Here is a 21,603-nt window from a genome sequence, read left to right as displayed (position 1 = left end):
ACAGCACATTAGGCTCTTGGGCAGCCTCAGCAACACAAACCAGCGGTAGCTATGATGGCAGCTCACTAGATGAGTAATGGTGCAGATCTGGCTGCACAACGGTAACCTTAGCAACTGTAACCTGCAATTCCTGCACAACCACCGTCAGATTTATTGTGGCAGGGGCCACACAGGCCAAGAGTAAAATGAGGTAGGAAACTATGGCACCTGACACCTCTAGTAGCTCACACTTTAATCCAAGCTGGCAGAAATTAATTCAAGAGAATTTTTACACAGGCTCCACCATCGTATTCTGCTTTTATACTTGACTACAAGAATCCTATGAGGTTAACTTAACGTCCAAAAGCTGAGGGTTCAGTAGTATAAAAGTATAGCACTATATTAGATTAAGGTATATTTTGCTTAGGTGAAAAATGGATCATCTTGATTATGCTGTGTCTATGGAAATCCTCCAATGTTTATAAAACCTAAGGGAACTAAACATTTAATTAGCCAACTTATCCTTTAAATTTAATTTGGCCCTCCATTATTCATAATGCCTTCCCAGAGTTACTATTTGCTCATTCAAGTTGCAAACCCTGAGTCCAATGGAGATTTAATTCAATACATCAGAAACTTACTCAGAGTTTCTAAAGGTCAAGTCTTATACTAGACCCTGGGGATACAAAAAACAATGTTTTCATCCTTCATGTATAACCAGCATTTATATGCATAATCATCAAAATAAAATTAAGGTAGCCATAATTAACAAGTATAATGGTGGTTTCATCTGGGTGTTGAGATAATGAATGGCTACTAACCTCTTCTTTTCTATTTTTCTGGACTAAACCTAAACCTGAATCTTTTTTACAATGACCATGTGTTACTCTTAACACTATATGGAAAAACAAAAAACAAAACAAAACAAACAAAAAAACCCCTAAGCCTTCTTTTATGGAAGTAGGAAAAAGGAAAATGAAGAGTGAAGACAGATTGTGTATTTTAATGTGGAGCAAATTTACCTTAATAAAACAAGAAAAATAAACTTTTCTCTTCAAAAAGTCCCAATCACTACTGTTATTAGAAACAATTTGACACTCTGAGATCCTGTATGACAGCAAATGAGCAAAGGCATTGTGACATGACCCATCAGTTTAAGTGTTTGAAATCCCTTCTAAGGTAAGTATTCACTAGATCATAAGAGTCTCTTTGGTTTAGCAATGCTATTTATAATGTAGATAATTTACTGTTTCTGAAGCTTACTGGGGAATAATAAATGACACTTCTGAAGAAGAAACAAGAAATTTTATTCAAAGAAGTAAATAAAGTATGCCATTGGGACACAGGTAGTTGTTTTTGTTTGTTTTAGTTTGGTAAATGCAAGTGAAAAAAATGAGTTTTGGCAAAGTTCTTGAAATTGTCAGGCTTACATTGGAAATCTGGGCAATATAATAATACTCAAAGAAATAAACAGAAAACCACAAAACAAATATTTATAACCAAATACCTAACCACAGTATTTATCAGTGAAATAAAGTCTGAATTAGTAGCTGCAAACTCATATCAGAAATTGTGAATCCTCCCTCATAAAGCCATCTTTAAGGTTATACATATCTGGAAGATTTGTATTTATTACCCATAGATTTCAACCAATCATAGGCAACCATTTAAAAAATCACTGCAATCTCTTTTTTAGTTAACTAGATCCAGATTGTTCTGAAAATAATTTTCTCCACTCTTTGGTTGATCATAAAAATGCAATGGCAGCTTCAGAGGAAGAGCAAAGAGTAGGACTATGCATTGTCTCTTTTAACCTTCATCCTATCACCCTTTACTTTCCCTGTACTTACACTTTCCATCTGTCAACAAGTGCTTGTAATTTTATTGCACTGTCCTGTAGTTTACGCAGAGTTGGTATTATTTTACAGAGTTCTGTTAATGGACTGGATAAATGGTAATGCTATTTAAACTAGTCTCCAGCTCCAACAAACACAGCTGCAACTGTACTACTATTTCTGAGCAAACATCTTGACCTGAACATGTAGTGCTCTCTCAACCCGTCCAAAGAGAAATTGGAGCAGACAGCAAAGGGAAAGCATATTTGGCCGCTAGCAGCAATCAACCATGTCGAATCATAATTCATATACAGTGTACCCTCTTTTTCTTTCATACTGCATTCAGAGGCTGCAAAAAAACATGTGTGCTTCTTCTCCTGGCATCTCATTTTCAGCCAAGAGTCAAATGGTGATTATTCATTACAAGAGCACAAAGAAAATCTATGTATTGTTCCATATATCAGGATAGCTTTCACATAATCAATGCTAAAATTTTAACTACATATATTTAAAATTACATCTTTAAAATTAACTATACATTAGATTGGTAATCTTTTTTGTTGGTAATAGATTAGAAAAAAAATGCATTAAGGTAAAAGGTACAAATAAGTAAGAAAATAAGTAAATTGAGATAGTATATAGCATCTATATTAATTTATAAAGAGAAAACACATTATAAATTTGTTTCTTTTCTAAGTTCTGGATGTGCATGTCTTTACCACATTATACAGTCAGGAACCTATGGCTCTCTTAATATATACAGGCAACAACCAATCAAGAGCTTTCTTTGTCCTAACACCCATGTTATTTTTCAAAATCCTAGATACTTTCTTCTGTCACTTATCTTTCTTGTGCAAGAAATATTACTTTTTAAGTTAACATTTTAAAGGATACTTTCACAAGTAGTTTTGAGCACATTTTGCCACCCTACCAGAACACTTGTTTCAGGTGAGCTATTAAGCACCTGTATCAGAGGAAGAAAATTTGAACCTGCATCCCTGCTCTTTGTAGTATAGTCAGCTTTGCAAACTTTTTGTCGTTTATTTCAAAACTTTTGTTTGTTTATTAAAGGCTCCTAAATGAGCAATCACAGTCATTTTTAAAAAGTGGTCACATGTAGCTGATCAGTTTGCCTCTCAAGAGAAAAAATATCATTGTTAACAATTTATCTAAGTCTAATTCAGTTGAGGTGACCATTCCTCAAATCTAAAAGAAAATTCCTTGCTGGAGAATGCAGATAAAAACTAAGCCTCTATATTTCTATATGCAGCCAGTGTCCATGTCAGCTGTCAAATGCCAGATAAAGAGGGCCACTTTATCTTAAAGTCTGATATTAAACATTAAGACATCAAGGTGTAACTTCAGGGATATTAACATATCCATGTCTCTACTATAACTACTCTCACCTAACAAACACAACTTGGATTCCATTACTCCCCAGGGAACATTCTTTGTGCCAAACAAGCCCATGAAAATTTCTGAATGTATTTCCCAGCTCTCCATTTTCTCATATTTTAATGTGCCTTTAATGAATTAGGAAACTCTGTCATCTTTTTAAGGGTTCTGGTTTTTTAATTCACTTCTCAAATATTCCAAACCATTTTTTTTTTTCATATAGAAGCTTTGGAAAGTTATAAAAACAAAACCAAACATAAGAGAAAATCTCCTGGTCTACTATGTGACATTGTCAAAGAGGGCAGAAAGTCAGACAGAATATTGTCTGCTGATGGGAAATTCTACAGCAGATTGTGCTACCTGAGAACTCAAAGGGAAATTAACACAAGAATTACTTCTAGAATAAACATCAAACCTTCTTGTTTCTCAGAGATTGGGCTGAGAGTACTTCCTCTACTCTCCCCTTTTCAACTTAATACTTTGAATTTTACATTACAGTTGTTCCATTTAAAGTCATTTGTACAGTACATGGAAAACAACTTTGTAAACTACTGAGTTTTAGTTTTCAAGGTACTCTATTACCAGAGGAATTGCTTAACAGTGCTCTTTGTATGCTAGCTTTGAAGTCCATCAAGACTACCTAATGCAGAAAGAGAAACACTAAGAAAACCAACTCTGGCTATTGTGAGAAAAACCAAACACAAATATTTAAATATAAGTTTCAACTCATATAGATACATATAATTTTTATAGCAGCCCTACATCCTATTTCCTTGGGAAGAATGGCCCCTGGAGAACATTTGTTAAAAAGAGGATTCTTCATTTGATTGCTTTATGTAGACTTAAATTGGACCAATTAAGCAACAGAGAACACAAAGAAGAGGAGAAATACTGCCAGTGAATTTGGCTAGCCTTGGAGAAACAATGTCAAGAAAGTCACACTAGAGAGAAGATGTGATGTGTCTGTGGGAAAGTTTTCCCTAGAGTGAAATAAGGTATTCAGGGACCAAGCTGAGATTCTGGCTTCAATGGGGGTGTGTGTGGGAGGGCTGTCTTCCTATTTTTGAAATCAGTAACAACATTGAACTTTCAGGTTACAAAGCCTTGACTACAAAAGTCAAGCTCCAACAAAGCAACATGTTTATTTTCTGTACAAACACTACCATATGGGACTCCCCACCATCCAGGTGGGGCCACTCTGAACAATTTACTCCATAGATCCCAGCAGTTTTTTTTCACAACATATATGAGCATCAGTAATCACTGCTATTTATTTTTCCAACACTTTGTAGCTTATCCGCCATCTGTATAACATCATTCATATGGCTGAAAATCTAATTTTAAAAGCCTTCAAAAATGTGTTTTCACTATTATACATTATTAGGTCAGTGAGCAAGCATTCCAGGGATGAAAAACTGATTCTACCTAATACTCACATTATGATCTTTTAAAGAACTACTTCCCTTTAACAACCTATGATGCATTTGACATAAATACCTTACTTTCCAATCATTGATTCTGCAGAGTTTGGAACTTGGGTTTTAAAAGGGAACATTTAAAAGTGAATTTACAACTTTCTTTCAATAGCTGATAATAAAATTTTCAGACTAATAAACACTACTCCTTGGTTACAGAAACAATACCAAAAAAAAAAAAAACTGAGATCAACTTTACAAGAAAACACTGTCAACTTCCTTTTTAGAGGAAACAGAGTAGCAATTTCCCCTTCAGAATTAATTCAAACTTTTCCATTAAGAAATAGGTAAATCTCACCATCATAAAATAACCAAAAAAAAAAAAAAAAGAATACCACCATTACAACCACACATAAATAAACCACTGAATGCTAACCAAACAAGCCACTGGAACCACTGGAAAACTAAGCATATATTTCCTTCAAAACATAATAAAGGCAGCGCTAGGAATATAGCTCAGTTGGTAGAGTGTTTGTCTTGCATGCACAGGGTCCTGGGTTCAAATCCCAGCACCACCAAAAAGCATAAAAAGGCGAACTTTCACTTCATCAATATATTTGAAAGCAGATTCCAGGAAAGCACAAGGAAACAGATCCAAAACACAAGGTACTACCCAAAGCAACACTAACAGTGTGCATCTACTTACAGCCTGTATAGCTTCGAGGTCCCAAGAAACAGCAACTCAGGAAACAGTTGAAGGTGATTTCTGTTTAAACGCCTTTTGAGAAAACAAAAACAAAGCTTATGTTACATAGAGAATACCCAACAATGAGACTGCGATTTGGTAGTGTCATGCCTCATCCTGAATTTCAAGTAAGAATGGAGTGACATTCAAGAGAATTCAAGCATTGCAAATCAAAAGTTGGTTACACCTTTGGTTACATGACTCTTTAAAGCAATTTTCCATTATGCTCACTCAGATGATGATTGCTGAGCCTAAACTCTAAACTCAAATCTCCTGCAACATCAGTCAACCAGAATATACACAATGGTGAAAGATTTCATGACTCAGGCTCAAGTCTGTGAAGCAACTTCCATATACAACAGAAATTATACAGGAAATGGTAAAATAATTCGTACTCTGTCCTGAATGACCTAAGTTTTCAGTCAAGGCATTGTGGGGAGATGGAGATTTCAATTTTGTACCTCTATTTAGCTAAAAAATAAAAATAAAGGTGTGATGGGCTGGGATTGTGGCTCAGTGGTAGAGTGCTTGCCTAGCATATATGAGGCACTGGGTTTGATTCTCAGCATGACATATAAATGAATAAAATAAAGGTCCATCAACAACTAAAAAGAATATTAAAAATATATAAATAAAATAAAAGTGTGACAAAATGTTAAGTATGGTTTTTCCTTACAGGCAAAATCAGAAGAAAGCCAACAAAGTTCACACCTCAACCCAAAGCCTCTCAACCCTTCACTGAATTTAATGCTCAGAGTTATAGTGTATGGTGATGTCATAAATTGCTTAAATATCTTTTAAATGTTTAACTGATGTTGGAGTGTTTTAGATGTTTTAGAAAGAATTTGAGTCCAACTCTAACTCAATTTAAATCCTGATGTAATATGACAATTCTTTTGGACTATACACGCCTATGAACAGAGTAGGTGAATTCTACCCCTGATACCCAATTCTTTAAGAGTTAGTTTTAACATTAAATTCAAAATAATAGCTTATTTCTTTTTATAAATCTAAATTTAAAAAAATCTAAATCTAACATAAAATACACACAATCTGCTTAATTTACAAGAGGATAAGTAGGTCCAGAAACTAACATCACACTGAAGAAACCAGAGGTATTTCTTAAGTCTTCAAAATACATATGGGGACAGAAAAAAGCATATCATTCTTGATGTAGTTAAAGGATCCTCAGGTAGAAGCAGAATTACATTCAGTCTCTAGAGGGCAGAAATGAGACCAGTAATTGTGATTCCTAAGAAAGATAGTAAGGAGTCCTTTCTAAGAATTAGGGATATTAAAAAATGGAAATATCTACCCTGAGATCAACCTTGAGAAACTGTCCACTACTTATCCTAGATATACTCAAGGAGTGTATGTTTTTGTTTTTTCTGCTGAGAACATGATAAAGGGAAATCCGATATTAAGTGAGAAGCTGGACCAAGTGGACTTCAGAATTCCTAATTCAAAGATGTCACAAGGCAATGAATGTGAACACAGCTTTGGTTTCATAACTCATATCACTAAGAAGTTGTTCATTGACAGAAACATTCTCAGCATTTAATAAAATGTACACTAATTTTAAAAAAGGATGCCAAGACAAATGAAGGGCAAAGAGTAAAAGCACAGATGAAAGGATGGGCTTACTTCCCACTTACACTAGTTTTTAGGAATAAAGTACATAACAAGGTAAAATGGAACCCAAAAGCTTTTATTTGCTCTCTATTGGGCATGATTCTGAGAAAGAAGTACTTCCCGATCCCACCATTATCCATTTTTGATAAAATAAAGCCTAATTTTGATTTGCTAAATTCACCTCCAAAGAAAGTAAATTACAAATATTCACAACAGTGGTAATGAAAATTTTTCTAGAAAAGCAGTCATTCATGGAAGGAGGTATATTGTCCAAAGAGCCAGTTCTGATTCCTAAAATAGCAGAGATGAGATTTCTTAATCATATCCAAACCATGTGATTAACAACTGTCATCCAATTCTTCAGCCATAGTAGCCATGCTCCTTCAAACCAGAGTTCCTGCCGAGGCAGCTCTCTGTGTAGGGGGCTTCCCTTTTCATCAAAAGTTGCTTTACTTACATCCTCTGTGCAGCTTTCCAATTCTACATAGATTCAACACCTCCCTTGGCTATGTCCCCAAAACACTTGATAAGTAAAAGTCCCTCCACTAATGATATTTATTCAAGTGTGGTCTCTTCCCACCAGCCTGTGAACTTTTCAAGGGTAAAGACCTTGTCTTTGTATTTCCTCCCGCCTTTTCTGGTACTTAACTGGGTTTTAAAGCAAAACAGAAGGCAAAGAGAGGAGTCTGTTCGCATTTAACATGTCCTTCCCTGGCACTTAGTAGGGTCTTAGATATGTTGATTGACAACAGACTGTCCTCCTCTTTTGATATCGGTCAGCAAGAGCTTGACATAATTTTATACCCGGAGAGCTTTCCTCTGGCATACTTCTTGTGATGCCTCTTCAAGTTTGATGCTACACTCTGGCTAAGGAAAGCCCCACCATCCTACCTGCTTCCACATGTCCCAGGCAATACTAATCTCCTTCCCTTTCCATCAACCTCTTTGCCCACTCTCTTGCTCCCACCTGAAACATTCTCAGCATCACTTAGAGTTGAAAGAAATTTAATGAATTTAAACAAATCCAGAAATGCAAGTGAATGACGGTTGTCTTGTTAGGGGTCTGCATCAATACAACTTCATGTGTTGTGAAAAAGTAGATATTTCAGAGTAGGAACTGCTCTTATTTATCAACTTCATATTCCCAGTGTTTCTTAATTTGCTCCACGAGTAGTAGGTAAGTGCATTAAGCTTACTATGTGATACTCCCTGTTCTGCCAGGTTTACATGAATTATCTCATTCACTCTTCACAATATCCCCCATGTAGGTACAACTTTTAACTGCTGTTTTGGAGGGAGACATGGAGCTCAAAGACTGCTAGAATTTGAATTCAAGTGGCATGACTCCAGAACATATCTTCTGAGTTACAGAAGAACACAGAATAACATTCCTAAACAATAATTCAAAATAATGTATTGCTGAAACTTTACTTTTCACCAATTTTTCCTTCAGAAAAACATAGTTTTGTATAACCAGTTTCTTAAACATCTACAAACTAATCATCTGAAAATAAAACACCAAGTTTTATTTTTTAAAATATGACTCTATATTCACCTTTTAAATGTCTATTTTAAATACCTACGGTTGAGAGAAAAAGAAAAAAAAATACAGGTGAAACTTTTTTCTCTGAATTCAAGCATTTTTTCACTCTTTCAGGAAAGCAATTATGAATGATCTTTAAATATGTTTAAACCAACTATGAATCATTTCCATTTTAAGCATCAGACAACATAGTATTAGACAAAAAGGGCCAGTATCAGTAAGTGATGCATAATATGCAGATAGAAAACAGGGCACGTTTGCTGGTTTTTAAAATTTTTGTTTTTTTCTTAAAAAGAGTATGTTCACTTTGGGCTTCCGACTCCTGTTATATTTTCTCTTCCATCAGTACTAAGGTTAATTGGAAACAAAAACAGTAAAAAAAAAAAAAAAAAAAGAAGAAGAAGAAGAAGCTCTTCCAAAAAATATTTAATAAAGAAAATATTTAAGGGGAGGGGAGGGGGGATAGTAGAGGATAGGAAAGGCAGCAGAATACAACAGACACTAGTATGGCAATATGTAAATCAATGGATGTGTAACTGATGTGATTCTGCAATCTGTATACGGGGTAAAAATGGGAGTTCATAACCCACTTGAATCAAAGTGTGAAATATGATATATCAAGAACTATGTAATGTATTATTGTATAAAGACCATAAATTAAATCCTTAATCTAAAGAGCAGTTTTTTAAATCGAGAATTACAATAAAGACTCTTAAGGTGCAAAACAAGTACTTAAAAAGAGCTGAAGAAAAAGTTATCTTCCTTCCAATTCCACATACAAAACAATTGTTAGTGGCTTAAAGAGCAGTGTTATAATAAGAACTATAACAAAAGTGAGCTGCTGATATTAAAATGTGATAGTTGCAGGACAGGAAAACAGATGTAAGGAACAGATGATACTGAGCAGGACTGTTTATGGGGCCCACATAAACTTGCTCATTGTACAGACTAGGTAAGTCAACTGTGACTACTCAGAGCAAGGACACTTAATGACATTTAATCATGTCTGAGGAGATAGCAGAGGTAAAATGACACCTAGCTCTGCATCATCATCCGTAGGTGGAATCTGCCTCCAAGATTCCAAGACTGTCTGGGAATTTTCTGTATGGCATTCCTGGATTGAGAAAGGTGCGTGATCTTTCTCCCAGACACTTTATTTTAGAGCAAAGATGAGAAGGAGTCCCAATAAGTGCTCATTCTCTGGTACCAGCTAATTTTGAGTTTGACTTTCATTAGAGTGAATGACCTTTCTGTGTCACGCAAAACACCACTGGCCTCTGAAATGCTGATTCTTAACAACCTTAATTCGAAGGGCACCTGAACATTATCGACAAGCTTTGTTCTAAATTATCATGTGCTAGCTGCTCCCGTGTGACTCTTGTCCTTTCATAGACAATATAGTCTCTTATTGTATTCAACTTCTACGTCAATTTAATTAATATTGGTAATCTTCCATCCAATTTAAAATGTAAAATAAGAACAGTTTCACCAAAGCCAGTGAAAAATTCATGCTTTTTTTCTTACATGTCATTCTCAATGTAGGGTATTTTTGCAGCACACTTGGTCTGTAATAAACATCTGATAAATTTGCCTTAGAAAGTTTATCATTTCCAACCTCCTGTTTCTCATACATAAATGGCCAGGAATAGAACTAATTAGTTCCCTATTTTGACCTCTTCTTAGACAAAATTTCCAATTATCTTTTCTTAAATGTTTTTATTCTAATATTTTTAGATCAAGTATTTTAACATTTATCATGCATTACAAAAACATGAATTTTCAACAGCATTATCAACTTAGCTTGTATTAAATTAACAGTTCTGTATTTTAAGTAGTGATATCAATGATAATTTCATCCCTTGTATTCTGTGCTATAAAGGTCAATTCTTTTTAGTAAAAAAAAAAAAAAAAAAAGGCTGCTTCCTATTTAGTTCTTTTACTTATTCATATTTCTCTACAATTCAAAAAGTTTACAACAAACATTCTGAAACAAAACGTGAAGAATTTGAATTATCTTCATGTCTCTTCTGTTAATCACATACTACATGCTAACAGAAAATCAGAATGAAATTAACAGTATAATGCATATAGTGTTGCATAATTTTAATATACAGTGCATAAATTTGTTATGCACACACATTAATAGTTAAGATAACATAATTTTTAAATCAACTTCTGAGAAATAAAAGGTATATTGAAATGCATAATGATAGTTCTTTAGGCACTGTGTGCAAAGAATTTTGTGAAACTGTACATTACCTTACCTAAATCATCTACTACAAGTATAAGCTATACCATAATATATATCCTTGTTTTAAAGATGAGGAAACTGAAGTTTTTAAAGATGAAGCAAGGTGTTCAAGATCTCATAGGGGAACCATAATTAAGGATATTTTTTTGTATCTCTCTTACCTAATGTTTCTGTTTCTAAAAGAGGGAGGGAAACTTTGTATTTGGTTAGAAAGTATAGTCAACAATACAACTGATAAGTATTTACCTGGTGTTTCAGGAGACACCAGGCAGCAGCTGTGAATATTGCAAGGTGCCTATACACAGGAGTTCTAGATAATTCAAACTCTGTGTTCCAACACCAAATCCTAAAAGAGCCACACAAAGCCAGTCTTTCCGAACTGCCTACCTGCATTCAGAGTACATGGATGCTCAAATTAGGAAAACCAAATATTTTTTTTTTGTAAATGCTATCTTGAAACAATATTTCAATTTTGATAGTACCAGATTATTCCTATTATTATCAAGATTTCATTCTGAAAGGATTTCTACCAATGAATATTCCTTCCAGACCAGCAGATATAACTTTCTTTGAAAAAGATAAAAACAATACATATGAAGTCCATGCACAAAAGCCTCATTCTGTGCAAAGTTGGGAAACGCAGTGTAGAAGGCATAACTCAGCCAGAAAGGTATCCATCCAAAAAGTAATGAAAAACAGAATAAAATGTAAAATATTTGACATTCACTGCTTCCACAAATACCTTGTAACAGTGCAAACGAAGCTACTCATTTCAAAGGAGGTATAAAAGACACAGCATCCAGCAAACACTGTCACAAAGGATGAGCCCAAAACAGATGTGGGAAAAATAAACAGCCTTGCTGCTTCAGAATTTATAAGGGCAAACAGGCCTTCTCACTACAGTTTGACTTCAGAGACCATAAAAACAGGTTGCACAAGAAATCCTCTCAGATGGATTGAATATTCTGCTAAACTTGCAACAGCTCATTTGCAATAAAGCTTTCTATGGCCAGAGTCAGGAAACACAATTTAAAATAGTCCATGTGTATTTATTTTAGAGTATTTTTACCTTATGTAACGTGCACACTCAACCTCTGTTAAATTGATATATTTCTTCAAAGAGAATTTCTAAGAAAGCAACCACAGTGCCTTTCAACCTAGGTGCAAAGATACCAGAGAACAACTCTTGAAATGAGCTCACATTCCTGTCCAAGGAGAGAGCATGGTTTGTTTGTCCTTACAATAAGAAAAGATATATATTATGTGTTGCCTACAAACTTGTAGGATGAGTCAGAAGAGGGGTTCTTGACATCCTTGATGAACAGGATAAACTGTGCTTTCCTTCAGACCTGTTCCACCACATATTCTCCACTTGAATTCATGTGTAGCAACCCACAACAAAGGCTGTAGAGTGCCAGGGCTCTCAACCTCACACTGTCACTTGCTTATGAATGGTGTGTTCATGAAAAGAGGACTAATTCAGCACCACCCTGGGAAAAGAAAAGAAATGTGCCCCTTGGATATTCTTTGATAAAAATACAGTATTTATTCAAAGATAGGCTCTTTGGGAAGAGACTAAGATTTCTCTAAATTAAAATGAATATATTTGATTTGCATCAACTTGTTGGAAATTTTGTTATTTTTGTTTTGTATTTACTCTGCCGGAACTTTAAAATACTTAACAGGCTTATGTTTCAGGATTCAACATATGGCTACATTTTCAATATTTTAAGGACAAATTTATCCAGAAAAAAAAATGAATAGCCAGAGAAAATTTTAAGGAAAGAAAATGTCATTTTAAATAGAAAGAGACTAAAACTGGAAAGATTTAAAGAATATTTGTGTGAAAAGCACATTGTTATTGGGAGAATACGGCACAGTCTGTGTACTTGCCTTTATCACTTCAACAATTTCCTTATTGAAGATTATAAGGTGATTGTAATGTCCAGGAAAAGCCTAATATCCAAGATTTTCCATGGTGTGCTCTTGGTCTCTTAATATAAGCTAGATAAACATATCTAAGTTTCATTTTTGCAGTCCTGAAGTAACTACCAAAATGTCTTTGAAATGACAGCCTTAAACTTTCTTATACTCTTGCATTTGTGTTATGAAGGAATTTTCAAAAGAGGAAGATGGTTTTCAATAGTGGAACCCTGAAGTATTCTAGCTTGTCAAAAAAGGCCGTAAAATATAGCTCAATGACTACAAAGCATTATCACAATGGTACATAAATTGTAAATTTATGTAAGCCACAGAATTTTATACCAGCCCACAGAACTTCTGGGTCCCAATGTTACTTTAAAAAAAAAAAATACCATCTAGAGAATTATGTACCAGCTGAGAAATATCTTGTATTAGTAATTTTGTCTGGAGAATTTATTGTGGATATATAAAGGTATCTTCTAGGAAGTACATGAAAGAAGCATACTTCTTAAGTGTTCTGAATTGTTACTGTAGTTAACTGGTATTTTTTTTCCCCTCTTAATTGATTTGTACTGAATTAGCTAGTCGTTTAACCACATTAGATTTCTATAGAACTTTCTGATTAAACGACAGGAGATCAGCTAATACAATATAAAAAGGTTTAAAGTACTCAAGGTTTCATTTTTTTCCCAGAAAAACTGAGACTGCTGGCAATACAAAGCCTCTTAGAAAATCTGCCACTGCACGTGGTAGGTCTGGGAGTGTGGTGGCAGAGTGACAAAACAGGAAGTCATGTGTGCTCATGGTGTGTAGGTGCAATTAACTTAGTCCCTTTACAGTGATTCATAACCACATTCTGATGATGACCACATCATCTGATGTCATTTCTAAACAACACAAAGAAGGGAGTGAAAAGGAAACAAGAGGAGAAGGTGGGGAAAAATAAACCAAAGGAAAGGGGGAAGGGAGAAAACAATGAGGTGAAGAAAGACATGAAGGAGGGAGAGACAGGAAGAAAGGGATGAGGAAGGAGACAAGAGGAAGGAAGGATTTCAACATCCATGTACTTCTTGACATTTGGCTTTGAGATTTTAGAATTGCATCCATTCTTTGAAGTAGAAAAAATATCTTTCTTTTGTAGCTATACTGCTTTGATTTACAAATAATGGCTTTCTTATTCCATGCTAACATTAAATTCAACTTAACAACAGGATCCTGCTTCTTACAGATTAAAAAGTTGGATTTATAAAAAGGCATAGATCTTATCTTCTGCTTTCAGATCTTTTTTTCCCCTCTAGATCAAGTGTAAACGACATCAAAATAAAATAAGAGATAAATATAACTTTGAAAATTTCACAAAAATCATTTACAATTATTTTATCACTTTAAAATGAAAATAATTTAGAACCATACATTACACACAAGTAAAATAAACATTTTTTATTTATTTTTTTGATCTTCATACAAGGAAAGAAAATTAAATCACTGTTCACTGTATGGATGGTATTTACAACATATGCCTGCACTTTTACATCTTTTCATAATTGAGAGTATAAAATCTCACATCTAAATTATTAAAAATCATTTAAGTTTACACAATTCATAGCTAAAGTTAATTCATTGATTACTGCCTATCTTTCACATTGTCCCTTGCTATTCTTTGAAAAAGCAAGCAATTTTGTGATGTTAAATGACCCCGATTAAAAAAGGGTATATACCAGAGGCCATAATAATCTGAGAATGATACTCACAAGATAGATTTTTTGTTGTTGTTGTTTTACGTTTTTATTTTTAAAACAATATGCTGAACAAAATTAAAAATTTTTTTGTTTCACAATAACTTGAATGCATTCCTTAGTAAAACTGCTTGCCATTTAATGTATTTAAAAAATAAATATTTGAAAAGTGTATCCACAATGTTCCTAAGAAATGGTTTTGAATTCCAGAGTCCCAAGGAGATGAATTGGCTGTCAGATAACAATGTGCTTCCATCAGATGGACTTGGCAGTTGTAAACAAAAGGAATTTTTCTCAGCTTTTCCTCACAAATATGAAATATTTGCTCTCAGCCAACAGCTGGGGTGATTTAAAGAAGTCCTGCATATATATTAGTTTTCATTCAAAATTACAAATTCTCCTCCCACTCTGAAACATCTGACTTAGTCTTAGTAGAACAGAAAATTGTTCTGAGATGAAGTGACATTCCCAGAGGAAGGCAAAGTCAAAAAATAGTACCACTTACAACTCTAATCAAATTTCAGATCATATAGCATCTGGTTAATAATTTTTAGGAAAAGTTAATTTAGTCAAGATGAAAGTTCAAATGATATTTGGAAGTGGCTTGAAAAATAACCAGAAAGTGTGTTTTCTTCTAGTCTTTCTTAAAATATTTACACAATATAACCAAAGTAGAGGCTGCAGGAAAAACCATTCAGACTCCTTCTATGATTCAAAAATTGTTTAAAAACCAAGATATAGATACTTCTTTGTGACTGCTAGAAGTTATTCTTGCAAAACTGTATATATATATATATATATATATATATATATATATATATATATACACACACACATTATATATTATATATATATAAAATTATGAAATTTTCTATTCATTTAAATGATTATATCAATATTTTAAAAATAGATGGATTAAAGATAAATTTGTGAGTTAGTCACAAAGCCTATGAATGCTTCTGAAGAACATCAAATAATAAATAATTTCAGAATAATTTTATGTATTTAGACATAGGTTATGAATTTATGAACTTTACTATGAATTCAACCAAATATTTATCTTGTTTTTACTTTCCCCCAAAACTAGCTCAAAGTAGTGTTTTAAATTTATTTTGAACTCTACAATTATATTCCCCATATTTCAATATTTATCATGGCCAAGTTTTATAATAAATATAGTACATATTTCTTTGTTTTACTTAAAGTCATAAAAATGAAATCTATGCATTTATAAATATCTCAGAAGATGATGAGTCATTTTTCAACTTATGGACAATTACACAGAATTAACTTCTGCCTTTGGGCCTAGTGAATACGACTGTGTGTTCTGCTTAAAGTGAATATATTTTGTTATTTGAAATAGGAGAGTTATTTGTATATAAAGTGACTATTAAATCAGATGTGAAAACTGTTAAATAATTGTTACTACTTTTAGTAAATCTGTTACTTGTCCTAAGAATACAAACCTACTAAAGTGGAATAATCAAGATCTATGAGACATGAAATCACATTTCAAACTACAAAGTCTGTAATTTTTTTCTATTTCAGATAGAGGTTTTGTCTGATGTAAATATATACTGTGAATCTAAAAAATCCTCAAGTAATAAATATAAATCCATTAAGAATTTGTGTCTAAAAATAGATTTTAATTTGAAGGTTACATTTAATTTTGGAAAAACAAAGGTCAATGTTAAATGACTACACATTGATAACAGATCTTACTTTGGTAATCTTTCTTATTTCCCAAAAGGAATATTTGAAAAGCTACTATAGCATAACAAAATAAAGCTGTGAATAACAATTATTAATAATGTTCACTCTAATGATAAAAAGTTAAATCATCATCAGAAAAAATATAATATCACTAATGACACACCAAGTAACATCATAGAAATTAAAATTACTATTAGAAAAACATCCCTTCCATATGTACTATTAATAGGAACAAAAGGTCCACCTCTCTTCCTGCATAGGCAAGCAAACAAATCAGATGAACAAATAAGAAAAACATGTATGTACATCTTTCAGTACCAAAGCAATGGTTACCAAGTATATAAACATCTCAGAAAAGTAAATTTGTGCTTTATTACAAATTAATATCCTATATCCAGAAACTCTACTTGTTGTAAATTTGTCTGAAAACCACTTACTCATCTCCCCCCCCCTTTTTTTGCAAGCTTTTTAAAGCTAAAACATGAGATCGAAGACATAAGCCTTGAAATTCAAGTGTTTGTAAAAATACAGTCATGTTGTCATGAGTTTGGAATTGAAAATACTTACAGTCTCTCTAGTTCTTTAAGATCCTGGAATGCTCCCCTTTCAATGGTGGTAATCTTGTTCTCCATGAGCTGACTGAAATGAAAAAAAAAAATGTAACATGCTTCTTCTTAATGTTACCATCTAAGTCAATTTCAATTCAGTAACTGAACATTTATAACCTCTTTCTCTCTTTAAAGTTAGATTTTGCTCTGCTTTGAGAACTAGGAGCAAATTTAATGGTGATATATGTGAAAGAACTCATGGAGAAGAAAAAGCATCTACATCACAAAACTTTTACAGAAACATTAAAGCAGTTTCTCACTAAATTTACTATTCAAACTCTAAACCTTAAACATAACAAAAGAGCAGTGAAATTGCAGCTTTGATAGCTGTTTTTGGTACACTGATTTTCAACTGTGTTCTTAACTACAGTAATTCATCATACACATATTCACTTATGACTTATGGATACCCATCAGCAACCAAAATATTTCATAAGGGCCAAAATATGTTTTAAAAATTGAACACTGGGTATATAGAGGTCAAAAGCATATGACCTTTAAGACATAAATATATACAATCTTGTGGGAGAAAACAAGTTTATGTAGCATTGACTTTGAGTAATGGTTTATTCACAGCTAAATTAACCCACTAAGTAAAGAAGTAATCAGAGTGCAACTATTTTATGTAATCTACAATGATATTAAAGGTAAGGAAATTAACTGAAAATATAACTAATGATGCTTTTTTATAGATAAACATTTTTCTACCTAAGCTCTGTTAAAAAGATGGATGGCTTGATTTTAATGTTAGAAATTACTTTTTCTTAGGAAAAAAAGTCTAAATATTTTTTAGCTCAATAATATTTAAACACAGATCTACCTGAGTTTTTCAAGTTAATCTCAAACACTAAAATATCAGATGTCCCACATTATTTATTCACACTATGAAAGCAACTATTCTACAAGTTTATATGCATAAGGCACTTAGGGTATGATAAAACAGTCTTAAGGTCATTTCTATAACATTGTTTCTATGGCATGTGTTCAAACTTAAAATAAAAGCCCAAATTTTTACTAAAAGTTGTGCTTTTAGTAAAATAAATAAAGAAACCAAGGCCTTTACATTTTTAAAATTTCTGTCATTGGAAAGGTTTGAAAAACTGATACTATTAGCAATTCTCAAAGTGCAATCTTCAATACAATACAATTCCCCATATTACAGAAGAAAACTTACAGAACTCTTAAGTGTCTAAGGCCCACAAAATCTGTCTTCGTAATCCGTGTGATGTTATTTCCATTCAAATCCCTAAGAGACAACCAGAAAATGAAAGCTCCATTTTATTTCTATTAACTTAGTTAAGCAAAGTTAAATTTAAAGTAGGTTTGAACTTTTAAGCCTAAAAATTAAATTAATTAGTGTATGGTTTAGAAAACAAATGGGAGAGAGAAGGGGACAACCACAACCTTTGAAATAATATTGCATAAATGCTCAAGTTTACAAAGTTCATCCTGGCTGGCCCATGATGACAAGAAAATGAAGTAATTGTATTATCATGAAAATTGTTCTTTTGGTGTGTGTGTGTGTGTGTGTATGGTGTGCTTTTGATTTTTGCTTTTATAAGGATCTGTGTATCAAATTCACAGGTATTCTGTTATTTTCCTATTACTGGAGTTCCCCTCAGAAAGTTAAAGAAATTATTTTCTCATACTATTCAAGAACAAAGTTTTAAAAGCTAGAAAGAACACTATCCTTATGGGAGCATGGTGGCTAAACTTCCTAAGGTAAAGAAGAAAGTTAGAGGGCCATCAAAAGAAATGCACTTCAAAGACCTGCATTTACTTTCCAACAATTCTATGTTTGTATGAAAACTAAACTCTTCATTTGCAGCTCAGGGAACCCCGCTGTGATTGTAAAGCGAAAACTACTAGCGGGGGCAATAATGGAAGTGGTATTCAGGCCCTAACATTTTTGTTCAGATTTCAGCACCACTTTTCCTTCAAGAGTCACAACCCCCTCTTTTTCTTTTCTGGCATCTCAGGTCAAGATCTAAACTTGCCCTGCCTCCAATCATTTCAGGTAAAACCAGCTTTTGCTGAGATTCGAATGTTCTCCTGCAAGGTCCTAAATTCTCTCTTACTTTAGTCCTAAAAACTTCATGTTTGAAATATGTATTTTAAGTTTTTACTTTGTCAATGATAGAATTTTATAAGACAACACTGACTATACTATTTTCTGAAACCTCTTTAAAAATCCCCTTACAGGGATTTTTTATTTTCCCAAGGATCCAAAACCCAATTGTCATTTTTCCCCCCGAGTAATGCCCTTTTGGTTGAGTAAGAAGACACGTTAGTGCTTACACTATAAACTAATTGGAACAGCATGAAATGACAAGTACAAAAACAGAATTCTGCATTACTTTCCTTCCTTTTTTGCCTATTTCTATACGCTGAGCAAAGTCTCATTAAGTTGTTCGGAAAATCATCGGGGTCGTTTATTGGGTATTCAATATAACACGGAATCCCTACCTCCCACCCGAGGCAAATGTCGGGGATCACATCTTGATGAGGCAACCCTGGTAAGGCCCAACTTGCGCAGCACTAAGGGTTTGGGGTGAATGAAGAAAAAGAGTAGGGGGCAACCCAGTGAGGCTGGGGGACAGATGAGCCTTTCCCAAAGAAGAAAGGGCTCAACTTGGCCTTTAAAGCAGAGGCCAGAGAGATGGATTAGATAAGAAGTGCGACTCAAGGCGCTGCAGACTGCACTGGCGCAGAAGTGCGAATCTGAGGGCGTCCTCTCCGCAGTTCACGGCCCTCAGACCCAGAGGGAAAGAGGCCACGGGAGCGGAGTCCCAGCGCACTGGTCCCCATCGCCCTCACCCGCCCGGCCCACGCGCCATCGTGAGAACACTAGCGCGCCTAGGGCGCTCGGGCGACTGGGGCGGCGGCTCGGCATTCACAAAGAGAATGGCCTCCATGCTCCGCTTCCCTGAACTCGGGAAGCGCCCCACCAGGAGCGCGTGGGCCGTCAACGCCAGGACTGCGTTTACTTCTTCATTAGAGACCAGCAGAGGCAGGGAGGCGGGGATGTCTGTGGGCACCGGAGCGCGAAGAGGGGCAGAAAGAGGAGCTGCTGCCACGTGAAGGGACGCAGAAACTGCCAGAAAGGTGGACAGGGGGACAGGGGCTCAGCAGGAAGAGCCGGAGGGGGCGGCCCCGAGGCCCGCCGGGTCGCCTAAGCAGTCTGATCTATCTGCGCTGGTTCAGGTTTGGAGAACCAGTACACTAACTTCACTTAAACCTTGGGACGCCGGTCTCCGCTGCAGTCGCCAGCTTGGAAGAGTCCAGCTTGGAAGAGTCCCTTGGGGCCCGCTACCTCCGCATCCTCTGGGCAGAAGTAGAGGGCAGGGGCGGGGTGGGGGGGAGTAGCAGGGGGCTGCGCACCGCCACTAAGCCAGCTGTGGCCCTACTGGGGCACCCTTCCTGCCTGATAGTAATATCCCAGGACACCCCATGACTCTTTCTCCCCTCCCTTCTTTCCCGGGAGGGGAACACAAAGACAGGGAGCCTAAGTTTCTCTCTTTGAACCCCCTGCCATCTCCTCCACGCCAACCGGGGGGGGGGGGGACAAGGGCGGGGACTCATCCTAAAACCGACCTAAGAATGTTTGCAACAGCAAGGTGACTCTTTATAAGGAATCTGAAAACAAAGTCGTGTCTCCTAGCCTGGGGCATCTTCTCATCCTTGTTCCCTAGCTCCCATCTGCACAGCCCCGAACAACTCGTCCACAAGAGGCTGCTAGTGGCAGTGGCGGGACAAGAGCAGGGAAAAGGGACCAAACGCAGCTGCCAGCGGACCCGCCCCTCCCTGGGCAGTGACCCTTTCCTGGGCTGTGCCTTCCAGTACTTGGCCCTCCAGGCGGGCCCAACCCAGGATGAGCGATCTGGAGAGCCAGTGAGGCTTCACCAGGCACAAGTCCCAGGTCCCTGTATTGCTGGGTCACTTCAGGTTCCCAGCAAAGCGTGCGCTACCGCGATGGGGAGAAGGGGAGGGCGAAGAACCCATACTCACAGTCTCTCTGTGTTGCGGGGTATATTCCTGGGCACACTGCGCAGTGCCAACCCGTGACAGTCCACAGTGCTGCCCGAGCAGGAGCACTGCGCCGGGCACGCCTGCGGCGCCACCTTGTTCAGGACCGCCAACACTAACCCCAGCGACAGGGACAGCGTCTGCCAGCCAGTGCCGCGCATCTTCCCCCGCCGCCTCCTGGCTTGCCGGCGTTGGGGATTTCTCTTTAGCTCGCTGCTCCGACGGAACGGTGCAGTGTCTGAGGCCCAGTGCTTGGCGCGGGATTAGCAACCCAGAGTGCCCGGGGAAATGTGCACAAAATAATATGGAACAGTAATAATTAATATTCAAGGCAGGAGAGCCGGAACAGGCTCACGCCTTCCCCTTCCCTCTACACCCTTTTGTAGCAGGGCAGGAACTCCGTGGGCAACTTTCGAACCTGAAGATCAATGGCCTGGCCAAGGCTGCAAGGAGACCCCAAGAGCAGTGGGGGAGGAAATCACACGTTTTCTGTCGCTGAAGAAACCACTTGGCGGTAAAAGAGCTGAGACTTCCTAGGACTGTGAAGATGCAAAGGACGGCTGCCAGGGGGTAGAGTGAGATGATACTCAGATCCCACACACTGCTCTACAATTTCGATTCCAGTGGGGCTAGGAGAAGTGCGAGGAGGAAGAGGGGCGCTCAGTAGTAATGGTGGTCTTGATCAAAGTGGACTCCTTGAAGCTAGAAGGCGCAGAAGCCCTTCGGGCCCGGAGCGGAGCGCGCCGAGCAACTGGGCATGGCGCGCGGGGGCGCACCGGGCGTTTGTGCAGCCCAGGGGACT

General features: G+C 36.3%; 1 protein-coding gene across 3 annotated transcripts in view; it reads right to left on the bottom strand.

Moving 5' to 3' along the window:
- Nucleotides 1-20,962, bottom strand: part of Slit2 (slit guidance ligand 2) — a 331,792-nt gene extending 310,830 nt beyond the window's left edge. For all 3 annotated transcript variants that reach the window (XM_027936332.3, XM_027936326.3, XM_027936338.3), the window contains exons 1-4: nucleotides 20,784-20,962; nucleotides 17,950-18,021; nucleotides 16,735-16,806; nucleotides 5,331-5,402 (exon numbers count right to left, since the gene is read on the bottom strand). In XM_027936332.3, coding sequence (XP_027792133.3) covers nucleotides 5,331-5,402; nucleotides 16,735-16,806; nucleotides 17,950-18,021; nucleotides 20,784-20,962 — 395 coding nt within the window. The remainder of the gene's footprint in view (nucleotides 1-5,330; nucleotides 5,403-16,734; nucleotides 16,807-17,949; nucleotides 18,022-20,783) is intronic.
- Between the last annotated feature and the right edge of the window lie 641 nt (nucleotides 20,963-21,603).

The sequence above is a fragment of the Marmota flaviventris genome, chromosome 7 (assembly GCF_047511675.1).
Source record: "Marmota flaviventris isolate mMarFla1 chromosome 7, mMarFla1.hap1, whole genome shotgun sequence".
NCBI classification, from domain to species: domain Eukaryota; kingdom Metazoa; phylum Chordata; class Mammalia; order Rodentia; family Sciuridae; genus Marmota; species Marmota flaviventris.
The sequence above is the reverse complement of the archived record's forward strand: the minus strand, read 5'-3'. Positions and strand labels throughout refer to the sequence as shown.